The following is a 21,873-nucleotide window of genomic DNA, read 5'->3' on the forward strand; positions in this document are numbered from 1 at the left end:
AGAGAATACTTAAAAAGAAACAAGACTCAACTTATAACTTACTATAAATTAATCAGAAAAGACTCTAAATTAATAAGAACTCAGAGAAATAATCTTTATTAAAATTTTAACACTAATATTTATACAGCTTTGAAAAATCGTTTTATTTTTTTTAATTTTATATCAAAAAATTATCGAAATTTTTATCATCAAAAAAAATAATTCATTAATTTTATCACAAAAAAATTATTTTTAAAATCTTCATTCTATAAAAAAAAATGATACAGTGAAACGATACACATGTTTAAATATACTATAAAAGGGGGTAAACAAAATAAGATTTTATTTTTAATAGAATAAAGATTGAAATTAAATATGGACAAGCAATTAATTAAGAAGATTAATATAGTTGATTAATCATTATAAAAAAAATGTGTTAAAATTTAATTCAAAATAAAAAATTAAAATACTTACATATTAATTATTTTTAATTTTTCTTAAATAATAAAAAAAAATGTTTAATATAGAATCTTTATTATCCAATAGTAATACTAATTTTTCCAATTTAAATGAAAACTCCCAATCTTCGTCGAGAATTCAAAGACCAAAAAGAATACACAAATATTGGAATAAAGAAAAATTAGATATAGTTACCAAAATGTTATCAATGCCGGAAAAATAACAAATGAAAATAAAAGACATCGCAAAATATGTCGAAATGTCTACTGCATCTGTTCACAAATTTAGATGGGATACATTCCCAGAAATAAATGGAGATCCTTTAAAGGAATATAATATTCAAAAAAGAGGAAGTAAAAAGAAAGATTCTTCCATTATTGAAAGAAGTATCATAAGCCTATTAATGGATAATAACACTATGACTATTCAGGAGATAATAGAAAAGTTACCTCCTGGTAGTCCAAAAACAAAAACCACAATTAGTAAATATATTAAAAATATTGGTTGGTCTAAAAAAAGGGCTGGCAAGGAGCCTGATAGAAGAAATACTCCCGGGGCTATTAATATTCGTCAAATTTATTGTGCAAAGATCTTAAATATCCCAAGAGAAAATTTATATTTCTTAGATGAGACTGGAATAAACTTGCATGTTGTACCAATCTACGCCTGGGCGCCATACAATGTCCGTCCAATAATAAAAATCCCATCCTCTAAGGGTAAAAATGTAAGTATCCTTTGTACAATCGGAATTGGAGGGGTAATTCATTATAAAATAATAGACGGAGCTTATAATGGGCTATTATTCCGTGATTCTATGACGGAGCTTATTAGTATCCTACCACCAGATGCAATCATTGTAATGGATAATGCATCTATCCATAGAAGCCATCTTATCGATTCTTATAAAGGTAGGATTGAATACCTACCACCTTATTCACCTCAGTTAAATCCCATTGAAAATTTTTTTGGAGTTTTGAAAAATAAATTTAGAGCAATCAATCCCCGCCCTAATTCAAGAGATGAAATTGTTAGGAATATTATTCAACTCTTACACGGATTTATTCCTTATGATTTCACTAACTTTTACAATCATATGCAAAGCTATTTGGAGTTGGGTTATCGCGGGCAACTGATTAATTAGGTAATCTTTATAATCGATTTGTATTAATAATTATAATATTAACTCTTTTAATTTCTAAAAAGGTACCAACATCAAATTCGTGGAACAATGGAATATTTTGATAAATTATAATTATATTTTTTATGTATTAATTATTTTATCGAAATTATTATAAAAGTTTATAGTGTTATCATATTTTTATCGAAATAAATGGATATACAAAATAGATTACATTTAAGAAATTCTAAAATATTTTCAAATATTAAAAAGACTTTTTACAAAAAATGATTTAGAATTTTAAATGAAATTTAATCAAATATCTTACTTGAGCATTCTCAAAGAAAATAAAAAAAAAAATCATTTTTCATCACAAATTATATATATGTAACACATTTCTTTTTATAATGATTAATCAACTATTAATCTTCTTAATTAATTGCTTGTCCATATTTAATTTCAATCTTTATTCTATTAAAAATAAAATCTTATTTTGTTTACCCCCTTTTATAGTATATTTAAACATGTGTATCGTTTCACTGTAATAATCAAAATGTCAATCATTGATAATAAAAAAAATTGATTTCAAAAAGAAATATGTTACAAACTAGGACAGACACTTGTGAAAATAGTTATGGTTTAATCTTAAATATTATTTAAACTTTGCATTAGAATGCTATGTATAAACTAAGTAACTAAAAAAACACTATGTTTTTTAAGTCATCATTTTTCTAAAAAAAGGATATTGACCTTGAAAAGGCTACTGTCTATGTGACTAAAAAATCTATAGATATAAAATAATATGTAAAAGTTTGTGTTGACAGATACCTAAAAAGTAGGTGAGGTAGTCACACATTCCGTAAAGTTGAGCAAAAGACACTCTGTAGTCATCTAAAGAGATATTCAAATCTTTCATTCTGTATTTAAATATAATTTAGAAAAATAAATGTAATTCGAGTCAATAATTTAGGAAAGAAAAATTAAACTGACAATTTTTTAGATTATATATTAATTATTTTAAAAGTTCACTTTTTGAGAGCTGAATTGATCGATGTAATATTATGAGAGGCGATCATAAAATGTAATTTTGAATCGGTTTCTTTATCTTTAGCGAAATTTTTGAGATGATTTGACGTTCCTCCAATTTTGTCTAAGCAAAAATTAACGGCCTGGTCATAATTTTGATTCGTTAATTCGTAAGTTTGACAAATAGGACCTATATTATAAATATTTGAAACCTTCATAAAGATCACTTAAAAACATTTTTGTAATTGATAATCACTACTGTAAACATTTCTAAAAAAATCAAACGCATTCACGTTCAAGTTCATTTTCAAAAAAAAGAAGGAGTTCACGGTTATGTTTTTATGAATATTCAATTTTAAATACCATATATTTATTAAGACAATATAATAGCCATGTTTAAAATGAATAGTTTTAAGTGAATAAAAAATATTTTTATAACTTTTATATATCATATAAAATTTTTATTTATAAAATATATAAATTCATAATACTTTAAATAGTGTTCAACTATTAAAATATGAAAACCTTGATAAAAACTTAAAAATATTAACGAAATTTCAATCACACTAAAAATAAATAAATTCTATAAGATAAAAACTATTTTATATCTATGTATATGTCGTAATTTTTAAAGGGATCATGACTATCCGGGATCTTTATGGGATTTAAAGGGATAACTAAAAAATTAGGGTTGATAATTAAGGTATGATAATACGGGATTATCATGTTTTAATCGTGATAGGAATCTTATTTTAAAAGCGTTTTCCACGAGTTTCGTTGCGTTTTTAATTTTCAATTTTGTTTTTTTTGGCCTTATGATATAAGATATGTCTAGTATAGGGTATCATTCGATAGCTAATCAAAAGATTTATTTAACTGGAGGTCAATCTCTGCCCCAGTAATAATACCGTATAGTTCTTTATCCTTTAAAAAATTGAAATTTTAAAGGGATCCCTTTAAATCCCGTGAAGATCCCGGATAGTCATGATCCCTTTAAAAATTACGACATATATAATATTTTATGATTTTTACTTTATGTATCTATTATAATAATCTTCACAATTTAATAATGAAATACAGTCTAAAATAAATTATTAACAGGATACTTATAGTTATACTTATATTATATAAAATAATATTATAAATCAAGTATCTCTTTAAATTAGAACTTGAATATTTTGAAATTGATATTATACTTTTTGGACATATTTTACATATAATAAGGGTAGAATTGGTTTATTGAAGATATGTTACTGTAGGGTATTTATTACATCTGGGTCATGGTAATTGAAATATATTTCGAATGTTAAAATTATTCATACGACCTTTTCGTACTTTTTCTTTTTGTGAAATATATTTGTACCACCTTTAAAAAGTTATCGTATTTGTATATGTAAAACGTTGAAATAACTTGTCTTAAAATAACCTTAAACCAAATTGTAAATTGTATATATGTAAATATTATTAAAATAATAATACATATATAGTTGTAAAAAGATATAATGTTTTTAGAGAGAGAAAAAGATAAATAAAATAAAAAGATTTTAAATAGATTTTATCCATTGCCTTCCATGTAAATATCAGTAATGTTAATTTATCTGATTCTGAAATAACAACATCCATGCTTACGCTAATCTATAAATAATATTCTGGCTAGTAAAAAAATTCAAATGTGATAACAGTTAAATAAAAAAAATAACCCTTTTTTTCTTAATAAATTTGGATTAACAGTAAATTAATATTCTTTATTTTCAAATAATAAGAAGATTTTCTAAAATTGAATGAACGTTCAATCGTCAGCAATAAAAAGGAACGTCGTTCATTATTTTTTCCCAAAAAAAACGAACTTCGTTCAATTTGAAAGCTTTTAAACATTAATAATCACGGTATAACAATAGCAGAGACCGATATCCCAAAATGATAATCAAACTCATTCATAAATTAAAATATTTAAAATACCAATTTTTTTTTCTATTTCTCTTTACTTCTAATTTAATTTTATAATTCTCATAAATGATAAATAAATAAAAAATGATAATAAATATTGATGAATTATATCTTTGCTTATTTTCAATAAATATACTATACATTTTTTTGGAATCGGTATCAGCATATCTCTGATTTAGATTCTTGAGATACCAATTAAAATTCTAAAAAAATCTAGGCTGTGTTGTTAAATTATGAAAGCAGTTTTCGTTAGTTTTCACAGTATTAATTTAATAATGCATATGTTAGCGTCAGTGTTTTTTCCGACAATGGGTTATTTTTACAACTTTAAATCATTTTTTGAGCGCGTTTTTTTTAAAATTTAGAAATCAGATTTTACCGGAATAATATTCAATTATGTTTGGAATATATCTTATGAATTGTAGACAATATTGCCGTTAACCTTTTAGTAATTTATATGAAAAATCTATGGAGAAACTAATAAAAATTAAATAAGTTCAAATTCGTAGAAAAATTGTCTGAAATTCATAGGGTAGGTATTCCAAACGACGGTATACATTTCCGGTAAAATCAGGTTTTCTAATTTTAAAAAACGCGCTCAAAAAATGATTTAAATGATAAAAATAACAATTGTTGGAATAAACACATTGACGCTAACACATATATTCGTTAAACTCAGTTTATATAATGAATTTACCAATACTATTATAAAAAATGGAAAAATATACTATTAATTTTCTTCTTAAGGGCCAAATCCCTTTCCCATTCAATGTAGGCTCCACGAACAAGTTTGCAATTGAAATTCAAATCATTTTTTTGACAAAATTCAACGTCTCTTTTAAGGTAGTTGAAAATATCCTTAAAATATTTTAAATAAGAAATTCTTTGGAATATATTAAAAAAATTAATATATATGTTACAGGGTTGCTAGAAAATTTGGTATGTGTGGAGATGCGCCCTCCCCACATCTATCTTTATCCAACCTACGGCAGGTTTCTTTACCCTCTTATAACTTTACTATCATTCTCATTTTTTTTAAATAAAAGTAATTAAACTTTTTGTAATTATTATTATCTAATGGAGAAATTTCAAAGCTTAGATAATATTTTTGATCTTGATTCAGCTGTTTTTTTTAAATTAAATAAATCGAGGTTTTTGACAACACAATTTATATATTATCTAATAGAGACTCCTAATAATATATAAAATATGATTTTCATTAGATGAATGATCTATAAAATAATTCAATTCAACAAAAATAATAATCAATAATTTGTTAACATTTATATTTTTTATGAGATCTATATATTTTCGAGTAAATGTTTGCCAGAGGCGCTTATAAATTTTCTGACTATATTGTAATTCCGTTTCATCATCAATTTTGCTTCTATGTCATTGCGTTCCTTTATCTAAACAGTTCTCATAATGCTCTGATAAGGCATTAGGATGAGGTAGGAATGAATTATTTTGGCATATTTTTTCGAGGTATGGACATTTATCATATCAAAAAAGCAAAAAATAAATCACACTGATAATTCTATATACAAATAAACTTGATCCATATTTGAATGTGGATTAAAAATCATTAAATGATGATTTATTTTCAGTGTAAAAATATTTAAACACCTATATAAATAAGGCTTACGAGTTTACTTAGAAAGAAGTGAGGAAGGCAATCCTATCGCTCCACCATTACTTCTCTAATGGCTTAGATGGGATCCAACCCATATTCTCCAGAACACCACCATACCAAAATCACCGACTAGTTCACAGAATCTTATATGAGGATGTTCCTAGCTTTTCTCAATTAATCTTTTGAAGCCAGACTCATTTCCTTACAGAAACCCAATAAAGACATCAAATGGTCTGACACATTGCCTAATCGCCAAAATGATTATTCAGGATTAAACACGAGGTCTCTCGCCTCGTTTAAATTAGGAGTAGGAAGGCTGCAGTACACCTTACACAACTTCAACTGGAGAGTAATCCCACAAATGAAACACTCATCAAAATTGCTTTCGGAAGTGCGCAAAACCTCCTGCCAATCAGCTAGCAGCCAAATTCATCTACTCCTGTCACCAATCTCCTTATATTTGCGATTTAACTCTCATAAAAACCTCTAAATTTGCATATTTTGGGTATATTTTTTATATGAATTTTGTTTTATAATAAGATTGAAAAATAAAAGCAAAGGGACAAGTAAATATATATAATGTAAAAGCGCCAAAATTTGAATATAGCTAACGAAAATAACATTTACTCATAGTTAAATCAATATTTTTGCAATATAAAATAAATTGAATGAACAAACTATAAAATAGCACTGGTAGGTGAGCCCTATGGTGGGAAAAGAGTTATTGTAAGAGTTCATGAGCAACTTAGTGAAATATTGAATAGTCGGATTAATGGTTGAATACTCGCTGTCTATCAATATTTTTATACTGTGATACCTAGAAAACTATAAATAAAATAACAATTAAATCCAAATAGTTAGTCTAAAGTTAGCAAAAATATTTCATAATATTAATATTGAAGTAGCCAATATTACTTTAACCTACTCAAATAAAAATTATATATTTGGTAAATGATATTGAAAATCGTTAATTAATTTATTGTATCAAAATCGAAGATAAAATAAAAATGAGTAATAATACTTGGCACATATTTTCCAAAGTCTTCAATCCTTTGATAATCACCGTTTTATATTCTTCGCTTAATGCAGAATTAAATATCTATGTAGCGTGTAATAAAATTATACAATAATTTGGATTGTTTCACAGTAATGTTAACCAATAATTTTAAAAAAAGTTTTTAATCAGAGGTTTAATTTATCTTTTACATGAATGTTTGAATTTCAAACATCAACTGATTTAAAATAATCTTTTTATTTTATTATTTATAATTTAAAAAAGAATATAGCCTATCTGGTTACACCTGTCTCTTTCTGAAAATAATTAATGCATAAATTTTAATTATTTTTCTATATTTATAACTTTATAAAGATTGTAAATTCTACCACTTTTTTCGTACATAAATAACCTTAAAAAAATTAATTATTTTAACAACTGAAAACATAGACTAAATTTCTAAAAGATATTAGCTTCAAAAGTTTCTCTTAACTTTATTAATTATAACATGGACGTGATAAGTGGAAAATTATTCCCGAAAATAAATTGCTGAAAATAATTCCCACATAAAAAATTTCTCCTGAAATAAATTCCCCATTTTTTTTATTTTAAAAAATACAAAGTGAAAAATAATTCTCTGGGAAAAAAAATTGCCTTAATAATTTTTTTTAAATATAAAAAATAACCCCACCCCGCAGCTAGAGGTCTGCAATGGGCGGGCAGGCAGAACGGACGGGAGGATTAATAATTTTCGACTTTTTATTAAAAATCATTTAAGTAAACATTAAAAAAATGTTCTACGAACATTTTGGTATATTAATATTAAAATGTTTCTGACGCCTATAGATTATTAAACAATATTTAAAAAATTTATAGGCATTAAATATTAAATATTTAGCTATAAATTATTCTTTTTAAGATTATTTCCATTATTTTATAATATATTTTTTTAATATTCAGCTTATTTTTATTGAATAAATTATAAGTTTAGTGTAAAAAAATATTTTTTTTAATAATTGCTCGTTTTAAATGGGAATTTGTCTGAAAGAATGTTCAAAATAGGGGTATTGATATTATTGTTTTTTTTCTATGATGTTCAAATTGAATAAAAGCAAAAAATATTGTTTATGTATTTTATGCTCTCAATTATATGGGTTTCTGTTCAAAACGGCAAAACCTATAAATGCTCGTTTTAAATAAGAATTTGTTAAAAAGAATGGCAAAAATAGAGGTATTATATTTTTTTCCCTATGAAGATCAAATTGAATGAGAACAAAATATAAATGATATTGTTTGCGTATTTTGTGCTCTTATAATATGAGCCTCTGTTCGAAAACAACGACAAAACCTTTATCATGGTCTATCTTTTTTATTCAGCATAAAGATTTTGCAATTTTAGGCACTTTTTAAGATAATTGATAAAGCGTTAAGAAATATAAAGTAAGCATGAAATGTGTATCATCATGCAAGCCTAAAAAATAAAATTAAGGAAACCTTTCATCCCACAGCCAATTTTACGTTCAACATTGCTGTAATAATTGATACTATAATTATTAAATTATTTTTATTATTCTATCCTTTTTATAGATGCCACTTTCAACATCTTCGAGATTCACCATTCAAAACTCAAATACTTCTGAAATTTCCAATAATAAAGGAAATATTCTGAAAAAATTGGATTATTTACTCCCAAATGGGAGCATATACCACTCAAAGATATATGAAGGAAAATGTTCTACTCACCCCCCTCTCGTTCATATAAAACTGGCAGTAGGACTATAAATACTCTTCACAAGCGGTGTTTGCATCCAAAGCTCTTTGAAAATTTGGATTATTTAAGTTAATTAATAGCACAATCGTTGAAACGCCGTGCCAAAAATTCTATAGCCCTTTAAAAAACCCCTAAACTTATTTGATAACTTTTCGCATTCTGACAAAAACTAAAGCTTACAATATGGTAAAATTTATTGAATTTAATTATACAAAGGCATGTTATAAAAATTAAAATAGTGCATGTGACGTGTATATAATCATAAACCAATTATATAATCATTAAAAACTAAAATATAGTAATTTAAATATTTATCTTTCTCGCCTTTTTATTACAATCTAACAAAGATGCAATGTAATTTTCGATTGAAATTATAATTATGTTTCTAAGGGGTTCTTGTGCCGATCTTAATTAAGTCTTGAGCTTTATGAAGCTGCATTCAACCCATGCGACGGTAATTGGAATAGTTAGAATCCTCAAAACGATCGATATATTTGGCAGTATTTAATATCGTAAAACTTATGGTTTGTTTGCATAATATATTCATAGCGCATTAATATACTTTCCAATGAATATTGATCTGTTAATAAAATAATTGATTACAATTTTCTTTTAGCTTCGTTTCAGGCGCATTTAACAATGCAGGCATATCAAATAAAAACTTAAAATGATCCTTGAAAAATAGTTTGATCGCAAAATACTTCAAAAAATTTAATCCGATATTTTTTTGAGAATCATATGTAAACGCATAAAAAAAAATTGCCTTTAAACTTTTCATCTTCTAATATATGTTATTGAAGGAAAGCCATTTTTAATTCATCGGCAACTCTTTCGCGTAATCGATAGAATTCTAAAAGCCGTTTTAAAACGATCTAAAAAATCTTGTGTTTGCCCAAAGTTTTTATGCTCGGGATTTAGCTTAGGTTTAGTGCTCAAAGTTTACTCCGGGTTTGTGATCAGAGCAGATCTTAGCACAAAATTAAGTCGTGATTTTTATGGCCAAGCAAATTAACAACAACGATATTAATAAAGCATTCAAGATTAACAATTGCAAATACATCTAAATTTATTAATAAATTTTTTTTTAAAATGCTAATTCACATTTCCAACCTCCATTTTTGACAAATTTATTTCCATGACTAGAGAAGAAATTAGCATTCTAAGGTCTCCAATGAGAGATTCTGCCTGCGTACAAAATTTTCTAGAAAAAAGCTTTCACAATCTAATCTTAAAGGATTTTTTTATAAAGTTACCCTCACTAATTTTAAAATGTAATATTCCATTTTATTTTCGATCATCTGGGGTCTTTATATACTCCCCAAATTCCCTAAATTATGAAACTAAAATTATGCCTATAATCGAGAACACAATTAATCCAATTTGCCAGAACACATGGCTATAAATTTCTCTTCCAACATTAAATCACGAGTACTAGGTCTATGATCCCCAATGCCCCTATTGTATCATTCATAACTAACCGAGAATTCATCTTCAAATAAATCATGCCCACCAAAGATTCATTATTTAATCTCGTGTTATTCAGCTCGACCAAGAATATTACAGAAGGCTTAGATTGTTTAACTAACTTACAAAAGGATTGACACACATCGTAGTATTAGATAAAACTGGAAATGAATAGTTGTATTCGATTAACTACCCGACTAGGTGCCATTATAAACGAAACTTATTATTGTCAAAGGTGTGATTTACTCATTGACTATGTCTCACAGTTATAAAAAATACTAATGGAAAGGCTTAATGAACGACTATGGATGAATCCAATATGAAAATAATGATAGGTGATATGGCATTAAGCAACTTGTTTATGTTAGAAACCCAGAATAAAAATTAATTTTGGTCAATCACTATACTCTACATCTTATAAATTTAAAAGAATAAAAAAAAAATTTTTTTAATATATATTAGAAGTAACTGGAGAATTTTGTAAAGCTTGAACGTTTGAACACCAATCAGTGCTTAGACGGGGTAAAACATTTTCGCAAAATTCTTCCTGTTTTAAATAAATAAAATATTTTAAAAAAAAATACAAACTGATAATATTAGTAAATAATTACTGAAACATTGCACCCAAAGTTGAAAATGACTACATAATATTACTAAAATGACAATTTTAAATATTACCTGTTTAAATGATCATTAAAGAAATATTTTTCTAGATGTAAATTTTAACTTAAAAACGAAACGAACATAATAAAATATATAGTAAATATTGAAAAGTAAATATTGAAAAGTAAATATAAACATATAACCATAAGCTTGGTAGGAATCAGAGAGGATATCTTGAAATTAATGGTAGTGTGGCAATTTGGGAAATTTTGTGCAAACAGATGTAAGGATTCCATTATGTAAGCCACATTTTTAGCAAATATTTCGTCGAAACCACCCTCTTTAACTATCCTGATTATTAGTCAATTTATAATGTACAAAAAAAATTTATTAGATATAATATTATGTTATTTTACTTCGCATCTAAATAAAAAACTTTGCCAAATTAAACAACCCCTAAACCTGGGAGTGTAAAATAAAATTTATGGCTAATTTAGATAAATCTTTAAAAATGTCAATTTAATTATAAATTTAGCTTCCTTAACTCTCTTATCTTAAACTGATATATTTTGGCAAACAAAATTAAACTTCTAATTTTAACTCTATGAAAATAATTTTATTGAAAGAAGAAACAACATATTTTACAATCAAATAAAATATATTAACAAATGATATATATAACCCATCATCTTCGTTATAAGGAAGCTCTTCGATTGGCACAGCTATGAAAGGCGACACTCCCTTAACTTTCAGGTGATTCAGTATCCTGACAACGTCCTCTATCGATTCCCCAGCCACGAATTGGTGAAAAATAGTAGATTTTATAATTTTGTTGCAAAAATGCTTACCCATCATCATTTCAGCCAGAGCTATAAGCTATATCCAATTTAAAATGATCAATTTTATTAAGGTAAATTATGTTAAATAATGTACTTATTTTATGTCATAATTATCTAATATGTTGTGCCAAAATAAGATTGGCAGATGTTCTAAATGTCCAGCAAAACAATTTAAAATGCTTAAACCCAGACTTGGAGGTGGGGGGGGGGAGGATATTTGTTTACCTGAAGTGTTTAATGAGTTCAATAAGCCCTAAAGCTTTTTGTTAATATTTAATAAAACTTGAGCTAACGCCATGGCGCTACGGTCACGCTTTTTTGACTGTTACGCCGCCGATTTAAAAATATCGGGTCGGCCACAGCCGATTTGATTTAAGAAAATTATATTAACTATTTTAAAAATTTAATCATTCTTTTCTCAATTAATAGTTTTGAAAAAAAAATTCGCAAGAGAGTTACCAGACATAAGTACTATTAGTATGAGTGCATTCGACGATATCAATACATGTATGAAAGCATATATTTGTGAATTAAAAATAAATCACTGCAGGACCGGTCCTAAGCCCAGCCCGGGTATCCGGGCTTGGTGGTATTTTTTTTTTAAAATACTCGAAGCGGGACAAGCCTAAAATATTTTTTTTAAATACCCGAGCCAGGCTGAATATTTTAAATCGCCATTATTATCTATAAAAATTATAAATAATGTGTATTTAAAAATTATATATTATAGAACAATATGTCACATTCTTTTACTTATATTTCGTATTTCCATTTTTTCGATAAAATATTATTCAAATTAAATATTTAACTAATCATTTTAGATGATATTCAATAATATTTAAAATATCATATACTTTTTAAGGGAAAAATTAATTTTAGATAAGTATCATTTTTTCTGTCCCAAATTCAGACAATTACGTATGTTTCCAAGTAGAGAGTGCAAAAACTGATACTTATATAAATGACTAAATTAAATTACAAGAGGAACAGAAAATAAGTGAATATTCATTGACCAGTCGAATAGAAAGTATGGTGATTCAAACTCACTCCTTTTACGATAAATGGGAATATTAGATAATTTGAAAAGTTATAATATATGGATATCATATTCGCTGAAAAACGATTCGTAAATACCGAATAGGTATATTTTTTAAAACCAAGGCCGTAGAAAAAATTTACTCAAGCTGAAATTTTTTTTAAAGAAATAGGGCTGAAATTCTTTTTTAAAGAAATAAAGCAGAAATTTTTTTAAAAAAAATCCAGACTGGGCCGTGCAAATGCTACTTCTGTAGGTCTCTGAGATAATAAGAATATATTTTTGACACTATAACAGATATGTTTGATATCAAATTTTATCAGTGTTATAAAGAATTTAAAAAACGAATTCGCTTACGTTCGTCGTTCATTATCAAAAAATCGAATATATTGCGTTCAATGCAAAAAAGAAACTTTTATTCGTGTTCAATTATATATCTAAAGATATATTTTTCGAAACACATATAATATATAAAACCCAAATTTGGAAATTTGTGATTAAAGTGATGGCAGCCCATCAATCAAATAGTATTGATAGTAGATCCAATAATAGCGACAGAACATACTTACAAATTATCGCTTTAGGAAATTCTATTAAAATAAGTGCAAAATGGAATATGATAAAAACATGTATTTTTTTAATATTAGATTATATAAAAAAATTTAAAATAAAGCGCCCCAATAATAATCATATCCGTATGGGCTGTTTGCTTATATATCGCCTTCAGGACATCATATTATTTATACTCAATTGATTTTTTTAAATTTATTATAACAAGGACATCACTAACCTTTACAATCTCAGGGGGCTCAAAAAATATTTTTTAAATATTTTCAATATTTTTTCTTTTTTAGCTAACATTATCTAAAATTACCTTTTTTTAGTGGTTAAAAAAAATAAAATTTATTTTTATTAAATATATTTTATTTGTCATATATATATATGAATTTTTGGGGGGAAGCTAATTTTGCGCATTCATTATTTTATTGTGTAATTTTTCTTACTTTAAATTTTGTGTCATCTTTATTAAAGTCAACTTAAGTGAGCCGGCTGAATATTAAAAAAGTGATACCAAAGTCCTCTTATGTGATGAGGAGCCTGAATATTAAAAAAGGGATACCAAAGTCCTCTTAAGTGAGGCTGAATATGAAAAAAGGATACATTAGTCGTATTAAGTGAGGAGTCTGAATAATAAAAAAGTGATATAAAAGTCCTCTTATATGAGGAGCCTAAATATTAAAAAAGCGATGCCAAAGACCTCTTAGGTGAGGAGTCTTAATATTAAAAAAGGGATACCAAATTCCTTTTAAGTGAGGCAGAATATAAAAAAAGGGATACCAAAGTCCTCTTAATTGAGGAGCCTGAATATAAAGGGATACCAAATTCCTTTTAAGTGAGGAGGCTGAATATTAAAAAAGGTATACCAAATTCCTTTTAAGTGAGGAGGCTGAATATTAAAAAAGGGATACCAAAGTCCTCTTAATTGAGGAGCCTGAATATTAAAAAAGGGATACCAAAGTCCTCTTAAGTGAGGAGGCTGAATATTAAAAAAAGTATACCAAAGTCCTTTTAACTAAGGCGCCTTAATATTAAAAAAGGGATACTAAAGTCCTCATGAGGTGGCTGAATATAAAACAAGGGATACCAAATTTCTCTTAAGTGAGGTGACTGAATATAAAAAGGGATTACCAAAGTTATCATATCTGTAAGCCACCTTGGCGTTAATATTTTTACAATAAACTCTGTCACAGGGAAGTTCTGCCAGATTTTTGTTACAATTTACAGTAAGCTATGCCGCACGGAAGTGCTGCCCGATTTTTGTTACATCTTACAGTAAGCCCTGTCGCACATAAGTGCTGCCGAAATTTTTTTTACAACATTATAATGATTTTTAAGAATAATGTCATCTATTTTATATTACAAATCTTATTTTTATTAATTCGAAAATATAAATCAAAGCAAATTATAATCTAAAAACAATGTAAATGTTAGTATAATTAGAGACCTGCAGAAGTAACATTTGCATGGCCCGGCCCCTATTTTTTTTAAAAAAAATCTTCGGCCCAACTCAGGTTTTATATTTAAAGGCTTGCCCGGATTTTTTAAATATATTACATTTATTTTTCATTTTTAGCTAAAAATAGCGATTTAAAATATTTGACTTGTTTTTTAAAAAAAATTTTATACCATAGCCGGGTAGCTTTAAAAAAATAGGAATGGACCTGCAGGTCTCTTATAATGTGCAACAAAAAAAAATATGTAAAAAGGATTTTAAAAAATTAGGTTGGCTTCCAATGAAACTGGTGTAATTAGATTTATGAATGGCGATGGAAAGTCTTTGTATAAGGTAAAAACCTTCTCTAAGATCATATGTAAACCGAGTTCTTTAAAAAGTTTAAAGAACGGCAACCAAATATGGCGAATATAGAGATTATAGGTATAAAAATGTGTTCATTGAATATTCCGGAATATTTATTTATTTTAGACAGCTTTTTGATATCTAAGATGTTTGTGTTAATATTTGTAGGAGCAGAGGATCTATACAGGAATTCCAAATTATAAATTGACCTCTTTTCCAAGGAATTTGGATTATGCCATCTGGGCATTTTCCATCAGATCTAAAAAGACTAATAGTTCTAGGATCGGTGGAACCTGGGCAGATTTATGGGATTGTTAAATAAAGTCATTGTAATGGTTGTGCCTAGGGATACATCCCTTGCATGAACGGTAGCACAGGCTGTGCCGTCCCTTCGAATCGAGGAACAATATAACCAGAGCAAAGGTGAGGTTGGGTAATTGAGAGTTGAAACAAATACCAATGGCATGTTTGATTAAACAGTTAAATATAAAGGTAATAACTAATAACATTTCTAGAGAATATCAACACCCATAAAAAATCCCTTCCGACAATTTAATTTTTATTTTTACAGGAAATAAGAAAACACTTTTTTTAATATTTTCCAATGTAAAATAAGGCTATAAAATCATATAATTTGTAACTCTATTTTAAGTATTTTTATAAAAATAAAATTTAATGAAATCAGGCATTGCGCTATTTTGGACTTTGAGGGCGTATATCTTTGGATTTGGTTTAGTTAGAGGTCTAAAATTTTGATTTTATTAAAAATTACAACATAAATAACTAACATGCTAAGTTTCATTCTTGGAATGACCCATATACAAGTTTTATCGAATATGATAACAGTTATGGAATATTGTATTACATTCTATTTTTACGCATTGTCTTTTGGGTAAAATACAAATTTAAATAGTGTTTAAATCAAAATATAGAGAAATGATTTGAATTACATATTATTCTAAATTTAACATAGGATTATAAATATTATTTGTATTGTCCTATCACGCTGATTTATCCGAAAAAATAATTGTATTGTAATATGAATTCCACAAAGTCAGAGCAAACAACGCACATATAATTTATAATTATACATTTCTAAAAACTTAATAAAAATAAAGCAATTTTAATAAATAGGAAATACAAACAAAACCATACCAAGGTAAACTACAAATGCTAAGGTAAACTACAAATGTAATGCTAAGGTAAACTGCAAATGCTTAGATATAAAAATTTTTTCAAATAACGATAATTTTATTTCAATTTGAAATTTACAATAAGTTAAATTTTTTAATAAAACTTTAAAAAAATTACGACAAATTAATTGGGCAGTATTTTAATAAGAAATGGGCAGCAAAATTAATCAAAATAGCAGTAATTTAATTAAATGGGCAATAGAAAAAACATTTCGTAGTCATTTTAAATATTAAACATCAAGTTTCCCTTTTTATATTAAAAATTTTTTAGAAAATCTTGTAAGTTATATTAATATTCATTTTTATAGATATATAATAAAAAATAGTTTTAGATATTATGGATTTAGAGATCATAGATGAAGAAATCGAAATTCCATTTCCATCATACAAAAAATATTTTAAACTTCTAAAAGATGTTGATCCAAATGATCAAACAAATTTAAGGGCAAAATGTTTTTTGTGTTTAAATAAAACTATTTAATTTTCAAAAGTGAGCAGCTTCAATCTAAAAAAGCATCTAAAAGTAAAAAATCTTTCTTTTAAATACAAATTGATTTGGAAGATTTTTTTAGATCCCATGAAATAGATAATCAGGAGATAATATATTGGACAAATATTTTTTAAAATATTATACCAAATTACTATTTTTGACAAATTCCCTAAATTAAAAAATATCTTTATAAAATACAATACCACGCTTCTCCCTAGTACTCCTGTGGAGTGCCTATTTAGTATTGCAAAACAGGTCTTAGGGGAGAGGCGTGGATGTTTGTTAGATTCTAATTTAAAAAAATAATTACTTTTAAAAGCTAATAAAAGGTTAGAAATATTTTGATAAATCATTTAATATAAATAAAGCTTTTTGATAAAAAAAATATGATTGTTTCGTATACTATGGAGTGGCCTTACATTACTTGGAGCGGGAGCTAGCTTCTTTTAAAAATATAGTAGCGGGAACGGGAGCTAGCTCCTTTTGAGAAGGTAGGAGCGGGAGCTGGAGCTAGCTACTTTTAAAAAGGAGCGTTAACAACTCTGAATATTTAGATATTAGCATTAAATTATTTTCTATTTTTTAGATTTGCCCAGTTACACAATGTGTAATAAAAACTGCAATTCTATAACATATCTCATTCTTTATATTTTTACTAATTCAATAATTTTTTATATTTAACATTTCATATAATAAACTTGATAGACTATAATAAAAATATATTTGTATAAATACTAAAAAAAATTTCAAATTATACCGAATAATTTTAGTTACAATTCAACTTTATTTTTTTTTACTGCTCAATATTTTAAAATGAATATGTTCATTAATTAATTTTTTTATAATAAAAATACTGCCCATTTTGATAAATTTTCTGCCCAAAAATTCATAAATACAGCCCAAAAGATTAATTTTTTGATAATAAAAATCTGCCCAAAAACGCCTTAAAAATGTATAAAAATATTATATACCATCTATTAAAATATAATAAATTTATAAAAAAAACAATTTAAGTTAAGTCGGCGGGGCTTACTGATCTGTGTATAGATAGATATATACTTGAATCGGCAAATTTCGATCGATATTCTTTTCGCAAGTAGAAACCCTCTTTTGGATCACCTGTGATCAAACCAAACCTTTATCTTATTGATTTGAATAATTTTAGGTGAAGTCCAAATGAACCACACGAATCTGAAGCTACTGGAAAGAACAAAAGATTATTTAGATGGCTATATTTAATGGTTTTTTTCTTCTTTCCTGATGGAGTTGACAGAAAAAAATCGGGCAAAACAATCTACACTAATATAATCCTAACGAGGGGTATACTTCGGTTCCAGGGGATTGAATTGATGGCATAGTGCTTAGGGTAGAGGGCAGTAACCTAGGGTATAGAAATGGGTGTCATCATGGGCGCATGATGACAGTGTCACAATTTCACAGTAAAATCGAAGACCGATAACACTTCTTTAGTTCTTCGTTGGTAAGAGGCTAAATTAGAACTAGGTATTGTTTCGAATCATTCATAACCTAGGTGCCATGTGGCTGAGGCTGGAATTATTTGATCTGGTAAAAGAGTCATATTGTTGTCATTTGTGTACTCTGGGTTGGGTTTAGGTAAGAGCGACGAAGATTTTTTTAAACAGCTTTCGAGTGGTATTAAGTGGAATGCTGTATATGAGCTGCTTTGAGCGTTTCTACTACAAATATCTAGAACTTTTTATGATGTGAATCAATAGTATTTAAGTTTCCAAGTGTGAAATGAAGCCATTGAAATGTACTGGGGAAATGGAGACCTAACCACCAGACTTTGATGACGAATAAATTTTTTTATTTCCTAAAAAGCCTGACCAGAAATAAAATTTATTAGTTCACCTGGCCCGAATTTATTTAAATATAGAAAAATAGAATATCTACAAATAAAAAATATTGGCGCTGGGTATCATTAAAAATAATCAACAAAATTAATATCCTATTTAAAATTTAAGTCAAACTGGCCCGATTTTTTTATATCATTAGGCGCCCATCCCTAAATTATTTTTTAAAAATAGACCCAGACCAATAAGGATTTGTAAATCTATAATATTTCATTCATATTTTATGGTGCAATTGTAAAATCTTCATTAAGCAAATGTTCTGATATAGAAAAAATTAAAGCATGTAAAAAGTTGCCCAGAATATTTTAAAGCCATTGTCCAAATTGAAAAAGATATGATAATATATATATCTTAAGGCTATGACATTGAAAGCAAGTTCATACATTTTGAAAGTTGTAGATAGCTTTAATCTTATAAATGTAAATATCAATATGTTTGCAAAATTTGTTATACTCTCTAAATTCTTCCTGATATTTTATCAGATTTATCTCATCAAAAAATTATTTAAATTTTTAAACTCCAATCAAGCAAAAACTTAGAAAGAATATATAAACATATTTTCAATTCCCCATTCAAATGTGGTATAAGAGAGGAATTTTTAGTTTAATGAATAAATCTTGGCAAAAAAATTGTTCTTCACTAACATGATTTATTAAAGGCCACATTGATAGTAGGTAGAATTTTAGCATGAATTGCAAAATTTATTTCCAAGGATAAGAAACTTAAATAAAATAGATTCTTCTGCTAAATGTAGAAATTTGTATTTAATTTTTTTATATTTTGATCATAAATATGCTTATATTCAAATAAAGGTTGATAAATTAGTAATTTGACAAAAAAATCACCAATACTTATACAAAATGTGATTGTGTTTGCCCCACTTAATCCAGCTTTTTAATTATTTAACGATTGAAAATCATACAAAACATTTAAAATGTTGACTAAATTATTAAAATATAGCTAATAGGTAGGTATAAAATTTACATAAAATTGAAATTGTTACAAATTAATTTCATATTATTAATTTAAAAATCAAATTTAAATGAGTGAGAGTAAAAAAATGGTATTTTTAAGCCTAGAGTTAATATGAATGCAAAAGTTACACTTTCTTAATCATTCCTGCCTTTATTTATGAAATATAAAATAAAAATGATGCAATATTATCTTTATATGAAAATAAACAATAAATCTGACAAATCCCCTCAAATCATTTTAAAAAATTTTAATTGGGCAATGGGCCAAAAATAAATCCTCATTTTCTTTTAAATATTGAAATAAAAATAATAAAACAAAACTGGCAGGATTATTGATCAGCAAAAAATTTCTGGGTTTGGTATAAGTCAAAAAAGTTATACTTAATCCCAGGTCTGTTATTATCAATGATCATAAGCTTACATATAAATATTTTATTACATCCACCAAAAAATTTGAAAAATGGTAATCAAGTTATGCTTTTGTTTATATTAACAGCAATGTGCTGCAGTTTCTGTGATGCATAATTCATCATTAATAAAGCGTATAGCTTATAATTTACATTATAAAGAACATTTTTGCCCTCTGATTGTGATACAACATAGCTATGCAAAATTTTCCTCAAATCTTAAAACTGGATATTTAATTAAGGTGTAGAAAAAATGGATCCCTTCACATGTGTGTGGGCAAACTGCACATACTTGTACACACAATATTCCTAGGACTGTTGCTTAATAGTCTGTGGCCTGATTAAAACTGAATGGGCAAAATAAACACAACCCACACCTATAGCTTATAATTTAACATTATCTATTTTGTAAATTATGCAATGTTTTAGTGCAATGATATTTTTAATAAGTCCTTTGAAATGGTGTCACTTGGGTGGGGGTGGGGGCTCAAGTTTTATAAAAATTTTGAGGAACCTTCTCAAAAAAATTAAAATACAAATTGAAGTTAAAAATAAAAATATATTGATTTTTAAGGAATATTAGATTTTGAGCATCCAGGCAAATTGAAAAATTTATTAATGCCCACAGGTTTTAAGATAGTTGTATCTCTAAGCAGAGCCCAGAACATAGGTCCAGTCCAGAATCCTGTCATTCATCTTCACTAATCATATCTAATCTTTCAATTTTATTTAGATACATCAACACATTAAGAAGGGATTTCATTTGAGATATGCTTATTTATATGTTAATAAACTCTTTTTTGACACCTTTGAAATAATCTTTATGATATAGTTTTTATTTCTCTATTCATATCTAGTTCTAGATATGGATTTGCAAGAAATAAAAAGCCCAAAAAATAATATATTGAATAAAATATTGACTATCATTTAAATTGGAAAGTTAATTATTTAAGATAATTTCCCTATTATAAAGGTTCATGGTAAACTTTAAACTGTATGTAAACGATATACAAAATATTACCTTATCAGCATTTTTGACAAGGAATGGTATTGAACAAAGTTCCATAACAAATAAAGTTTTAAGCAATTCAAAAGTGGATACATCTTTGTACATTTCCAAAGGGGGATTGTCATCAAACTTTATATAGGGCAATATAGAAGAAGACAGCTTATGTTCATTGAGTGAAGATGCACCAGAGAGAGATGATAAATTTCGATATGTATAAGTGTTGTAAAAGGTTCTACACATTATTTTTTTGTTAACCAGATAAATATTTCCAATTGGCCTATTTAAGGTGGTAAAATTTAATTTAAAACAATTTTTTGGTTTGGTTATTGAAGGAATTTTGTGAGAAATTAAGGGCCCGAGAAAAAAGTAAAATTTAGATATTCGATTCATAGACTCTAAAATAAATGCCTACTTTTAATAATTTATTACAACTGCTTAATTTTATAGGATATAAATAATGATTTGGGTCCGCTGTCTCGAATATTAAAAAGTATCAAAAATACAAATAAGCTAAAATGGCGACCAATATGGCCCCTAAAGGTTGAAGCGAGAGATTTTAAATTATAAATATAAAATTAAAATATGGCCGCCAAAAAATTTCAATCGGTTACTACATATGAGAGAGATTTTATAATTTAAATTAATATTAAATTAGTAACGAATTATTAGAAATTTGTAATTTAATAAAGTAAATAATAC

The 21,873-nt window shown here is 26.6% G+C and overlaps 1 protein-coding gene across 2 annotated transcripts in view; it reads right to left on the bottom strand.

Annotated features, from left to right (window-relative positions):
• Nucleotides 1-21,659, bottom strand: part of LOC135931167 (hydroxyproline dehydrogenase-like) — a 34,608-nt gene extending 12,949 nt beyond the window's left edge. The window contains exons 1-9 of one of the 2 annotated variants that reach the window (XM_065468077.1): nucleotides 21,187-21,658; nucleotides 11,676-11,869; nucleotides 11,197-11,344; nucleotides 10,860-10,937; nucleotides 7,183-7,260; nucleotides 6,840-6,986; nucleotides 5,257-5,386; nucleotides 2,585-2,771; nucleotides 2,384-2,472 (exon numbers count right to left, since the gene is read on the bottom strand). In XM_065468077.1, the coding sequence (XP_065324149.1) occupies nucleotides 2,384-2,472; nucleotides 2,585-2,771; nucleotides 5,257-5,386; nucleotides 6,840-6,986; nucleotides 7,183-7,260; nucleotides 10,860-10,937; nucleotides 11,197-11,344; nucleotides 11,676-11,869; nucleotides 21,187-21,564 (1,429 nt within the window). In that variant the 5' untranslated portion in view covers nucleotides 21,565-21,658. Of the gene's footprint in view, nucleotides 1-2,383; nucleotides 2,473-2,584; nucleotides 2,772-5,256; nucleotides 5,387-6,839; nucleotides 6,987-7,182; nucleotides 7,261-10,859; nucleotides 10,938-11,196; nucleotides 11,345-11,675; nucleotides 11,870-21,186 lie in introns of both variants that reach the window. The other variant, XM_065468078.1, reaches the window with a different exon arrangement.
• Nucleotides 21,660-21,873: the final 214 nt, after the last annotated feature.

The sequence above is a fragment of the Gordionus sp. m RMFG-2023 genome, chromosome 1 (assembly GCF_954871325.1).
Source record: "Gordionus sp. m RMFG-2023 chromosome 1, tfGorSpeb1-WG-v2, whole genome shotgun sequence".
NCBI lineage: Eukaryota > Metazoa > Nematomorpha > Gordioida > Chordodea > Parachordodidae > Gordionus > Gordionus sp. m RMFG-2023.